The sequence below is a fragment of the Lolium perenne genome, chromosome 3 (genome assembly GCF_019359855.2).
Source record: "Lolium perenne isolate Kyuss_39 chromosome 3, Kyuss_2.0, whole genome shotgun sequence".
In the NCBI taxonomy this organism is placed as follows: Eukaryota; Viridiplantae; Streptophyta; class Magnoliopsida; order Poales; family Poaceae; genus Lolium; species Lolium perenne.
The window spans coordinates 30,068,748-30,081,551 of NC_067246.2; the positions used below are offsets into that span (position 1 = coordinate 30,068,748).

Below are 12,804 nucleotides of genomic sequence, written 5' to 3' on the forward strand. Positions count from 1 at the left end.
GCATGCAAGCTCACTAAACATGTTACCTACTGCAGCAAAATATTCAAGATATACTCAAACAAACAAAATTCTACTTGGATAGGCGGAGGAGTCACATACCGGAGAGCAAATGTGCCAAATTTCAGACAGAAATCTGGGCTGAGCAAAGAGATCGAGAAATCCTGAGCTCTTGAGCAAAAACGCGAGTGAGAGAAAGCTGGTTCGAGTTTTTTCGGGAGAGAGAAGAGTCTGGGAGGAAGAGATGAAGTAGTGGGGCAAGGAGGGGCCCACACCACAGGGTGGCGCGCCCCCCTCCTTGGCCGCGCCGGCTGGTGGTGTGGCACCCTGGGGTGCCCCACAGGTCATCCTCTGGTGCTCCCAGGTGCATTTTCGAAAAATAGGACCAACGGTATAATTTTTGTGAATTTTTGAAAACTTTGAAAAATGCACATTTCTGGGTATTAAATTTATTATTACTGGCCAGGAAATTTTTTGAAATCTCTAATTAACTAAGGAACTTTGCAAATCAAAAGTGCTACAACAAGTAAAACAAGTGGAGGAAGAAAGAGATGTTGTTTACCTCCTCTATGCATATAAAAGGTATTTGTTAACAAGGTTGATCAAGTCTTGCCACCAAATAAATTTTACATAGCATATGAAGAAATAAACCTCAAATCAATCATGTTACCTTGAATTGTATTGATATGGATCCAATCATAAGACTTTGATATCCTTCTTTAGGCTCATATATAGGACAATCAATAGTTCCAATTTTGATAGTTCTTACATTAGAAATAGTATTGACTCCACATACTTTATCAATCCTCTTGGGGAAATAGACGGTATGCTCCTTATCATCAACATTGAAAGTAACCTTTCCTTTATTGCAATCAATAACAGCCCCTGCGGTGTTAAGAAAAGGTCTCCCAATAATAATAGACATATTATCATCTTCAGGCATTTCCAACACAACAAAATCAGTTAATATCAAGCAGTTATTAGTAACTTGAACAGGAACATCCTCACATATACCAACAGGAATAGCAGTAGATTTATCATCCATTTGCAAAGATATATCAGTAGGTATCAACTTATCTAAATAAAGTCTCTTATAAAGAGAAAAAGGCATAACACTAACACCGGCTCCCAAGTCACATAGAGCAGTTTTAACATAATTATTCTTAATAGAACAAGAAATAGTAGGTATACCTGGGTCGCCCAACTTCTTCGGAACCTTGCCATTGAAAGAGTAATTAGCAAGCATAGTGGAAATTTCCTCATTGGGGATTTTCCTTTTGTTAGTAACAATATCTTTCATATACTTTGAATAAGGAGGCAATTTAATAGCATCAGTCAAAGGGATTTGCAAGAATAAAGGTTTCATCCAATCACAAAATTTATTATAGTGTTCTTCTTCCTTTGATTTTAATTTCTTAGCAGGAAAAGGCATTTGCTTTTGCACCCAAGGTTCTCTTTCATTACCATGTTTCTTAGCAATAAAATCTTCTTTAGTATACTTTTTATTTTTATCATGCTTTTCAGGTTCATCTTCAACTTCTTCTTTATCAGAAGCATCATTCTTATCATTATCATTATCATTATCATGTTCATTTCCACTTTCAGTTTCAGCATCAAAAATAGAAATACTATTAGGATCATTAACATGTTCAGAGGATTCTACAACATTTTTATGTTTCTTCTTCTTTTTCTTCTTAGAAGGAGCACTAGGTTCAATGCGTTGAGAATCTTGTTCAATTCTTTTGGGATGCCCTTCAGGATATAGAGGATCCTGGGTAGAGACACCACCTCTAGTTGTTACTTCATAAGCATGTTTCTCTTTAGAATTATTTTTTAGCAAGTCGCTTTGCACTTTAGTGAGTTGATCAATTTGAGTTTGAACCATTTGAAAATGTTTAACAAGCATCTTAACATCATTGGAGGTTCTCTCCACAATATCATGCAAATTGCTAATAGCTTGAGAATTTTCCATTAGATGATTCTCTACTCTCATATTAAAATTTTCTTGCTTAACAATATAATTATCAAGCTCATCTAAGCATTGCGCAGGAGGTTTTGAATACGGAATATATTCCCTGGTAAAGCGTTGAAGGGAGTTTACCTCAATCATGGATGAAGGGGGAATTATCTCGCATATATCTTCTATGGGAGGTAGATTCTTCACTTCTTCGGATTTAATACCTTTCTCCTTGAGAGACTTCTTAGCTTCCCTCATATCCTCATCATTCAATTCAATTAAACCCCTCTTCTTCAATATTGGCGTTGGAGTTGGTTCAGGTGTATTCCAATCATCATGATTTCGGCTTATTTTAGCCAATAATTCTTCACTTAAATGCGGAGTTCTTTTCCTGAAAACACAACCAGCACAGCTATCCAAATATGCTCTAGATTCAATGGTTAGTCCACTATAAAATATATCAAGTAGATCATTCTTTTCTAAATCATGTCCAGGTCGAACTCTGATAAGAGAACAAAATCTTGCCCATGCCGCAGGCAATTTCTCTTCATCTCCCTGGTCAAACCTATAAATTCTCTGTAAAGCAGCATGTTGAGCGCTAGCAGGAAAGTATTTTCGAAAGAAAACATCACGCAGAACAGTTGGACTTTTAATAGAACCAGGTGGCAAATTATTATACCAAGTTTTAGCATCATCCTTAAATGAGAAAGGAAATTTTTTAATGACAAAGTAAGTACACATCTTGTCATCATCAGAAAACAAGCTACTCATAGAAGAAAGTTCATTCATGTGTTCTACAGCACTTTCTTTTTCAGTACCACAAAAGGGTGCTTTCTCTACAATAGCTATATAAGATAGATCAAGAGAAAAATCATAATCTTTATCCTTAATCCATATAGGAGATGTGGCAAATTTAGGATCAGGAGATAGCTTATGTCTAACAGTATATTGTGTAAGAAACTTTTTAATGTTTCTTGCATCAGCAGTAGCATTACATCTATTAATAAGATCATCATTAAGCTCCACATAATCTTCATCAGGATCATCACTAGAATAATCAAGTTCAGGTGAACTAACAGGTGTAGTGGCATTTTCATTAGGAGTTTCAGCATTTTCAATTTGTCTAGACCTAGCAATTGTAGCATCTAGAAAGGATCCCAGTGAACCACTATCATCAAGCACAGCAGAAACATTATCAATATTATGAGAGTTTTCAGATTCAGCAGACGTACCAGCTTGTGGTGGTGAAACAAGTTGACTTATCACAGATGGTGAATCAAGTGTAGCGGAGGTACTCAGAGTTGTACCTTTTCTTGTAGTGGATGGTAATATGACGACTTTAGAATCGCGAGCTTTACCCATGATGGAGAATTTGCAGCGAACAATATCAATCCAAGTGAACTTCCAAATAAAGCTATGCTCCCCGGCAACGGTGCCAGAAAACAGTCTTGATGACCCACAAGTATAGGGGATCGCAGCAGTCTTCGCGGGTAGTATAACCCAATTTATTGATTCGACACAAGGGGAGACAAAGAATACTTGGAGGCCTTAACAGCGGAGTTGTCAATTCAGCTGCACCTGGAAACAGACTTGCTCGCAAGAGTTTATCAGTAGTAACAGTTTTATAGCAGTAGCAGTAGTGAAATAACAGCAGCAGAGTAACAGAGACAGCAGTAGTGATTATAGTAAACAGCAGGATTAAAATACTGTAGGCATGGGGACGGATGACGGGCGTTGCATGGATGAGAGAAACTCATGTAACATTCATAGCAGGGCATTTGCAGATAATAATAAAACGGTGTCCAAGTACAAAGCAATCAATAGGCATGTGTTCCAATTATAGTCGTACGTGCTCGCAATGAGAAACTTGCACAACATCTTTTGTCCTACCAGCCGGTGGCAGCCGGGCCTCAAGGGAATCTACTGGATATTAAGGTACTCCTTTTAATAGAGTACCGGAGCAAAGCATTAACACTCCGTGAACACATGTGATCCTCACGTCACTACCATCCCCTCCGGTTGTCCCGATTCTTGTCACTTCGGGGCCATTGGTTCCGGACAGCGACATGTGTATACAACTTGCAGGTAAGACCATAAACAATGAATATCATGACACTACTAGGAAAAGGCTTATAGCCACACTCCTTACCGCCGGCGAGTACGATTCCAAGATGCCGGCGGTAAGGTCTTCCAGGGTCGTCTCACGTTACCGCCGGCAAGTTGGTTTCAGGTCGCCGGGGATAGGGCACTTACCGCCGGCGAATCAGGATTGGAACAGCCAGCGGTAAGGTGGACTAAGAGCATCTGGATGGGCCTCTGCTTACCGCCGGCGAGTTTGTCTCGAAGATGCCAGGGGTAAATTAACTACCGCCGGCGAAATGGACTTGCACGTGACAGTGCTAACGTGGGCTGCTGTGAGCCATTCGGGCCGAAATTACCGCCCGCGTCCGTGTTTCGTTTTCGCCGGGGGTATTTACTCATCTTGGATTTCTCCACCCCACACCCTACACACGCACGACGCACCCTCGTCGCCACACACACAAGTCGCTCCTACATCCCCATTTCCTCCCCACCCAGACGTGGCGGCGACGGCCTCACCGCGGGCGCATCCCCTTGCCCGCACCACCTGATTGAGATGATAGCAGCCAAGTTCGCCGGGCCGCCGAAGCCCCTTCGCCTGCTCACCGGATCTGGTCGCTCCCGTCTCCTCCTCCTGCTGCTTTCCCCACACGCACGGACACGCTCCCTCCTCCTCCGCCCACGCATGCAGGTGAGCCTCCGCCGCCCGAATCCGCCCTGATTCGCCGCCGATTCCGCCGCGCCAAGGCCGGATCTGACCTGTGCGCTCGCTGATTTCCGCTCGCAGGAACCAGCCAGCCAGGTTCAGCACCAGGTTCAGCACCCACCGACAGCCCCCAAATCCCCTCCCTCCGGCCCTTTGATTCCCGCGCGCCCCGGTGCTGATCCTCGCCGTCGCCGGCGATGGAGGTGGAGGACCTTCTCCACGGCGTCCGCATCGCGCCACCGTGGAGCTCGCCGCGGGGAGTCAAGGAGGAGATGGTGGTCTCCGTCCCGGAGCTGCGGCCGTCGGCGACCTCCTGGACAACCTCCCCGATCTGCGGCTGCCGGCGTCCGGCGACGTCCCCGACCTACTGCTCCGTCCCGCTGCCATCCCCCCAACTTAGCACCTGTTCGGTGAGGTCCATCTCTAATCTGCCTGCACTTGCCATTTTACCTTCAGATTTGGGTAGCCTGTGTGACTGCTTGTTCCTGCACATTCGCAGACACACGTTTTCTGGAACACATGTTGGGGGAGAGATTGAGCGGATCGCTGGCGGGTCGGCGATCTTGCCGGCACCAAGATCAGCGGCGCTGTGCCATCCTGCTCAAGCCTGCCCGTCGCCCGCGCCAAGAGCCGAGAGAGCCACGCGAGCCAAGAGACTATTGTTGGTTGTCGTCATCATGCTGTTCCTGACATATATGGAGGTATCAATCTCTCATGTAAAGTGTTGTCTCGTGCGCCTCAAGTGTTTGTTTCCGCAAAGCACCCAATGGATGTTATACTGATGGACTAGTACTGCAGCCACAAAACATGTTTTGTTTGGAGTAGCCGCTCATGTCCTAATTCTACGAAATGTCAATGGTTAAGAAAAGTGGTGATGAATATGCATAGTCCCATGATTGTTGTTCTTTTGTGCTGCTTATGATATCTTTTGTACATGGAAACTCGTTGTCTAATGTCTATTGGTACAGATGTTTCACACTTTACAGTATGTGATTCATTCCTTAATAAGTGGTGCACCTTACTTGTCATGTCTTAGCTAGATCTGTAGTTATTGCTCTGAATATTTGTCGAAAACTCGGGTCAGGAAAACAGTTAATATAGTGCTTGCATTTGATCTTGAGATTTCTTATTAATCCAGTGGCAAACAGCAACGAAATCCCCTCAATTTTGTTTGGGTTTTTTGTAATTATGCATGCTTTTTGATCTAATTTATACGGAGATGTTGTTTTGCTTGTGACGATTCCTCCAGTATGTGATTTGGTGCTGGTTAATTATTCTAATCAAGGTTGCATCAACAGGACTCTTCCTCCTGGTTATTTGGAGGTCGGGGAGTCTGCAGCGGAGGGAGCCTCCAGGGAAACTTTGAAAGAAGCTTGTGCAGATGCGACCCTTGGTCCGGCGATTGCGACCGCTAGCAGTCACCTGCTCACGCGCATCGTAGCTGGGAGCTGGGTCGGTTCATGGGCCGTCGCGGTTCAGTCTAGCCGACGCCTACCGCATCTGCACCAAGATGCTGAAGGCCACCAGGAGGACACCGTCGAGCCCGGCCTGGCTGCTTGCTGCTTCCCCCAACCTAGGTCAGTCCAATCCTCCTCCGCAAGACGTCAGTTAGTTGTTCTTTGACACTCATAATCACAGTGCTCTGCTCATTGCTGCTCTGCCCGTAGCATGAAAAAATCCACTAGCTGGCCTTAATGCAATTAGCTATTTACTCTTTGATTGCTCATTGCAGTATGATGTTTTGTTCATAGATGTCCTATTCTCTGATGTTATTCTAGACATTCTTGATTGCTCTTTTTGGTGAACTCGTTGTTTGAACCGATAAACAGGTTTTGCATAATTTCTTGCTTAAAATTGTTTCCTTTTTCGAGCAGTATGCATATCTGTGTAGACAGTAGGGAAAGCGAACATGCATAGATGGATATTTGCTTTCAGCTCAATGAATGCTTGTGCGCATAGATGGAATAATATGTGCCTGCTGTTTGTTGTTTTTAGCGGCAAGCTGCAGAGGATCATGATGAGCTGCCGAGGACTGGGACATGAGCATGGCGAGGATGCGGAGCTCTTCACGAGTGACGGTGGCGCAGCGATCGACCTAGGAGCGCAAAGAGGGGTTCTGACGATCTACCTGAGTTTTGGGCGTGACTGACGTGGCCAGAATTTTGAATCTTGAAACTAGCTAAATTTGTAACGGATAGAATATATATGAGTTTATTTGTAATTTGTAAAATCTTTTTTTTTTGTTTCTTAAATTCATTACTGCCGGCGCTTTGCCTTGGTTGCCAGCGGTAACTGATTTTTTTTAGTTCTTTAAATATCTACTGTCGGCGCATACAAATATGAATCATGTGCCTGTGGTACTAGATACCCCTGGCGAATATGCGAAGACGCCGGGGATAATTGCATGTTACCACCGGCGAAAATAAAGGTGCCAGCGGTAAGGCATTACCACCGGCGAGGTGATCGCCGGCGAACGTGAAAACGCCGGCGGTAAGCCTTTTCAATGTGCCGGTGGTAAGCCTTTCCTTAGTAGTGTGATGAAACAATAACATGTTCAGATCTGAGATCATGGCACTCGGGCCCTAGTGACAAGCATTAAGCATAGCAAGTTGCAACAATATCATCAAAGTACCAATTACGGACACTAGGCACTATGCCCTAACAATCTTATGCTATTACATAACCAATTTCATCCAATCCCTACCATCCCCTTCGGCCTACAGCGGGGGAATTACTCACACATGGATGGGGGATGCATGGCTGGTTGATGGAGAGGCGTCGGTGGTGATGATGGCGATGATCTCCTCCAATTCCCCGTCCCGGCGGAGTGCCAGAACTGAGACTTCTGGCTCCCGAGACGGAGTTTCGCGATGTGGCGGCGTTCTGGAGGCTTTCTGGCGACTTCGACTTCTCTCCGTGCGTTTTTAGGTCGAAGGCAATATATAGTCCGAAGGAGGGCGTCGGAGGCCGGCCGAGGGGGCCACACCACAGGGCCGCGCGGGCCCCTCCTGGGCCGCGCCGCCTTATGGTGTGGGGCCCTCGGGCCTCCACCTGACTTGTCCTTCTGGCTCCGTCAGTATTCTGGAAAAATAGGGCCTTCTGCATAAATTCCGAGGATTTTCCTGAAAGTTGGATTTCTGCACAAAAACGAGACACTAGAGCAGTTCTGCTGAAAACAGCGTTAGTCCGTGTTAGTTGCATCCAAAATACATAAATTAGAGGCAAAACAATAGCAAAAGTGTTCGGGAAAGTAGATACGTTTTGGACGTATCACCGCACCACCTCCAGCGGCATCTCCTCCGTCGTTGCCATCGACCCCGTCAGCCTTCTCCATCTCCACGCTGAAAATTGAAGCTCCGGATCCGACGTCTGGATGCTCCACTCTCTGGCCATTAGATCGACGGGCAGCAGGCGTGCGTGAGCGAGGCGGCGGAGGAGACCGATGGTGAGGTGCAGCGAAGGCAGGGGAGGGCCGAGGGCGAGAGGCGGTCGACCGCTGGGCTGCTCGCGACTTCTTTTCTCCCCTCCTTGCAATCTTGTTTTTTCTGCCTAAGATAAGCCAATTAGAGATTAACATGTGGGCCAAAGGTGGAGGTAAAAACACGCCATCGTCCAACCCTGCGCGCCAGATGGGTATCGTGGATACAGAGATTTTCAACTGATATTTTCTCCACCTGCAAGCGCGGTTGCTACCGAGATTTTCTATAATTGCAAGTGTAGTTGCAACTCAGACTTTTCAGTTGCAAATGTGGTTGCAATTAGGATTTTCTCCAGTTGCAAATGTAGTTGTAACTAAAACTTTTTTCAGTTACAATAGTGGCTGCAACTGAGATTTTATCCATTTGCAAATATGTTTGTCAGCGATGTAACTAACCGGCAGGAGCTCTGCCTTTTCATAAAGTAGAGGAAAATTGGCCGAAAACCGATACAAACACAACACCATGTCCGGTTTATAAGGAAAACTAGACAAGAGAAAACCAACACGGCACATTTTTTTAGGGAAAACCGGCAAAAACCAAACACCTGGCCACACGACCTAGAGCAACTAGGTCTGGAGCGCTGCCGAGTGGCACCAGCACGGCGGCAACAGCGAGCGCCACGACTGCCCGGTTCACGTCCCCGGAAAGGAAGTCAGAGCCGAAAGAGATGGCTAGGCCTTTCAAGCTTCGAGGGGTGAGGCAGGCCGCAAAGCAAGCCAGCGGCATTCGCGCACCAACGAAACACGAAGGCATCGACCCAAGCAATGGCCAAGGCATTGCCGATGGTGGCTCCCAAACATTCCAAAAACGGATAGTTTTGCTAGTTCTATTTCACTTCTCATTTTCTATACGATTTTAATGTACACACGCGACCTACTAACCGACTTCAAGATGCATAAACGTGTCACTATACTATTTCGTTGGCTAGTTTATGTGTACACGTTGTATGATCTTTGAGTTATAAAACTTTGATACTTGATATTTTGATACTTTGGGTAATAAAGAGAGCTGTGTGCATCGATTAATGCAGAGGCTGAGGATATACCCCATTTCGAAAAAAAAAACTTAGTTTGTTCACATCAATTATTGTTTCAGTGTAGATCTATTTTCTACGTGCAAGTGTCACCACTCATTAGCCACGAGCCCACCACCATGCCAAGTTGCCAAGGATCAGCAGCAGTACGACTAGAGAGAGCGTACGCACAGTGTGCGCGTCAAGCACCATGTCCGTGTGCAAACGGCACAAGCGCGGGCCGTATCGGTATTAGTCAATGGCTTGCATGTACGGGGAGTTCGTCCGTTCACAAACGTCTGCTGACATCAGGTAGCTGAGCATCTCTGCCAGTCTTCTTGTATCACGAGTTGAACTGTCGGAGACTGACGAGGTCCAAGTCGTCGTCTATGAACTCGTCGTCGTCGTCGCAGCCTTGCAGGCCAACATCAATTATTCAGTGCAGATTAATATACATGGATGGTACGAGTACATACGTAGCACTACAGGTAGGTCGGTCACCTATGCAAGCTTGCGTGTGTGTTTATAAATAAATAGCTTGCTTCTGCTTGTGCTTGCAAGAAGCAAAGCGATCCAACCCACCAGGACTGTGAGCGAACTAGATATCTCGATCTCTGAGAAGGTTCATCGGTACGTTTTTTTTTATGGTTCACCGGGAGGAGCACAAAGGCTCCCACCTGAATATTTTGTATTCCTTCAGATCATCAACAGATTAAGCGAAGGCCCCGTAGGTAGCAGCATTACACGGAGGAAGGGGGAGACATCTCCCAACACGGAGGGGAAGAGCTCAAACAGAAACAAGCGAGGGTCACGGCCGTTCGGGGAGGAAGAACGTAAGCCAGAGGTCGAGGTCGCCGCGGCTCGCAAGCGGCAGTCGGGCACGCCAGAGCACGGCGTCATCCCTGCACCTTTTGAGGACAAGACGGAGGGAGGGTGACAGGCCGTTGAAGACGACGTCATCGGTAAGTTAAGTGGTAGATTTTGTTAAAATTCACAGTATAATATTAGTTTATCGGGGGACTGCATTGTTTGAAAGGATCTGCTGAGTACAATATTACTCTACTGAGCTCTAGTAAGGCCTAGTGAATTTTTTTTAAGGCAGCAAACCTTGGTTGACGCAAGTGACATGTCTATGCTATATGTGAATGTTCTTATTAGACCCCTTAGGGAATCGAATTAGACACAATTATATATTCCGTACATTAAATTTTCCCTCTTCAATTCAACACAATACCCTCATCAATATATACTAGTGATGACAAATGGAGGTATAAACAGCCCGTTCGGAAGCCATTTTAAGCGGCTGCTACAGCTGCATCTCACTGTGCTAACAGCTGCAGCAGTAGCACAATGGAACGCACGGTTAGAAAATGGAATGGATCCAATAGCTATTATTGGTGACGATATATATTGGATGTATCTTGTTATTATCTGATTGTTTTTTCAAAAACATAAGGTTTCCTTATTAGCCCATCCTGTGAGTATTGAAGTGGATACTATTGAAGACCTTCAACTAGTAATACTACTCTCTTCGTTCCAAATTATAATTCGCTTTAACTTTTAATGTATTTCCTTATTAATTTTGCATATAAATACTTATACACTTGTTGTCTAATCCTGCAGGTGTACAGACCCGTACATACGTCCCACGCGATCAACATCAAACTGCGATGGTTTTGGTGGGGGAAGTAACTAGTTTGATTTCGTTCAGCATCTTCATCGCGGTGCGGATCATTGTGCTGGCAGAGAGGGCCCAGCGCAATAGGGAGAAATGCAGTCTGCTCAAATATCGCGTGGAAATGATTAGTCTCCTCCTGAAGGAGCTGCAAAACCAGTGGACGCCAGACCCTGTGACGAGCAGGCTACTGCAAGATCTATACGATGCCCTCAACGACGGGAGGACGCTCGTGGAGTCGTGTCAGGAGAGGAGGACTTGGTCTCTCGTCTTCAAAACGCAGAAGAAGGTCAGGAAGTTCGACGCCCTCGACCAGCGGATCTCCAAAATCCTGGAGATGTTCCACATCGCCAACATGATCCTCATCGTCAAGACCAACAGGAACGGCGCCGGCGCTGCTGCAGCGAGTGCCTGCGCGTCGTCGTCGTCAGCCACCGACATCAAGGAGATGGTGAGCCTGGCTGTTTCCATCGTGGAGGAGGCCAAGAAGCAGAGGCAGAACACGGAGGAGATCCAGCAGCTGGTGCAGTTTGTGGAGCAGGTAGCCAACCTGTTGCAGCAGCTTCAGTCCGTCAACCTGTGGTGGGACGCCAAGACGAAGCTGTGGCTGGAAGGTCTAAAAGACCTTCTCCAGCAGGCGCGCAACATATTGTCTCATCACAAGCAGCCGCACAGGAGTAACACCAGGATGCCGCAGGACTTCTTATGCCCTGGCGGCGGCGGCTACTACTCGCAGGACGAACCTGATCAGATACTCCAGGTCGCATACGACATCGGGTACTATGTCCAGGTCCTCCCCGTCATTACCAGGCGTCAGATACATATATGAACAGCAACAATCGATCGAAATGCGTGAGACAAATACAGATCGAGATCAGGTTGCCGGCCACAGGGATGATACCAATACAAACGTTTAATTATAATATAATATATATATATGTATATATGCACATCTGTATACATAAAATCCTTATGAATTACTCAATACTACATTGTATTTATGTTTATGCATGATCGAGTTTACCTATTACTTCTTCAGACATTGTAATAAAGACTCCTTGATGAGAATTTGAACCATATTTTCTTTTGGTAATGACTTCTATCGCCTACTTTAACTATGTCCATGTGGATGCACGCCTCAATCTGCCGTCCATCATCTACGGTGGGCGGCTGGCCCACTAGTCAGAGGAAGCGGGGAGCTTTTGAGAGTGATTTTAATTATTATTAATTCGAAAAGGAATTGTGGGATCAGAGGCCGCTCCATTTTGGCTTTCTCCACTCTCTCGCTCAAGGTTTATTGGCCCGTTTGTAATTGCTTCACCACTGCTACTATTGAGAAGCGGAGGTCCCGACATCCAGAGTTCCTTCATCCATCACAAGTTCAAACCTTCTTTCCAACTTTGACTCCAGAACATCATCAACCTGCAAATATGATATGCTTCATAAAATCTAAAATGGCTCTTTCTTCATCTTTCCATTTTGAGGCACTATGTTCAACATCATAGTACTCACGCACGAGAAGGCAAGTATATGTGGAAACAAATTACAATCATGTAATGTCGACATCTAGTGCTCCACCGACCAACTCACCAAGAAATTAATGTGCTCAAATCCATCACGAATTGCAAGATTTCAAGCAAGATCAATAGCGGCTTCGCTATAGTCTATGCCAGTTAGATCAGAGACGTCAGTACTGACAATAGGTATTACCAATACGTTGACTAAATGATAAAGACTAAATGTGACTAAATGATAAAGACTAAATGTATTAAGAATTTTTATTATATACAAATAACTTCTAACGTCATAGAGATACCTTTGGAAGTGAACATGTGACTCCAGTATGATCTTCCGCAAAGCATAAAGGCATTTTCATATGACTATATCATAGTACACCCT

General features: G+C 45.4%; 2 protein-coding genes across 4 annotated transcripts; both read left to right on the forward strand.

Annotated features, from left to right (window-relative positions):
- The first annotated feature begins 4,475 nt into the window (after window positions 1–4,475).
- On the forward strand, window positions 4,476–7,054 carry LOC127340866 (uncharacterized). 2 transcript variants are annotated; one of them, XR_011754705.1, is made up of 5 exons: window positions 4,476–4,724; window positions 4,821–5,149; window positions 5,239–5,440; window positions 6,038–6,316; window positions 6,735–7,054. XR_011754705.1 is itself a non-coding variant. In XM_051366620.2 (5 exons), exons 2-4 carry the CDS (start codon window positions 4,937–4,939, stop codon window positions 6,152–6,154), a joined length of 537 nt encoding a protein of 178 aa, XP_051222580.1. In that variant the 5' UTR covers window positions 4,476–4,724; window positions 4,821–4,936; the 3' UTR covers window positions 6,155–6,316; window positions 6,735–7,054. The 2 variants fall into 2 exon arrangements, 1 of the variants encoding a protein (XP_051222580.1); XM_051366620.2 differs by having other exon boundaries at window positions 4,821–5,154.
- A 2,696-nt stretch (window positions 7,055–9,750) lies between these two features.
- LOC127340863 (uncharacterized) lies at window positions 9,751–11,998 on the forward strand. 2 transcript variants are annotated; one of them, XM_051366614.2, is made up of 3 exons: window positions 9,751–9,860; window positions 9,942–10,192; window positions 10,854–11,998. In XM_051366614.2, exon 3 carries the CDS (start codon window positions 10,901–10,903, stop codon window positions 11,732–11,734), a length of 834 nt encoding a protein of 277 aa, XP_051222574.1. In that variant the 5' UTR covers window positions 9,751–9,860; window positions 9,942–10,192; window positions 10,854–10,900; the 3' UTR covers window positions 11,735–11,998. The 2 variants fall into 2 exon arrangements, with proteins under 2 accessions (XP_051222574.1, XP_071683024.1); XM_071826923.1 differs by having other exon boundaries at window positions 9,769–9,860; window positions 9,931–10,192.
- The last annotated feature ends 806 nt before the right edge of the window (window positions 11,999–12,804 follow it).

Bases quoted from the DNA above. Each gene is read 5' to 3' on its own strand.
- LOC127340863 (XM_051366614.2), top strand. From the start codon at position 10,901: ATGGTTTTGGTGGGGGAAGTAACTAGTTTGATTTCGTTCAGCATCTTC.
- LOC127340866 (XM_051366620.2), top strand. From the start codon at position 4,937: ATGGAGGTGGAGGACCTTCTCCACGGCGTCCGCATCGCGCCACCGTGG. The intron at 5,155-5,238 runs GTCCATCTCTAA...GCACATTCGCAG, and splicing joins CTTAGCACCTGTTCGGTGAG to ACACACGTTTTCTGGAACAC. The intron at 5,441-6,037 runs GTATCAATCTCT...TTGCATCAACAG, and splicing joins TGTTCCTGACATATATGGAG to GACTCTTCCTCCTGGTTATT.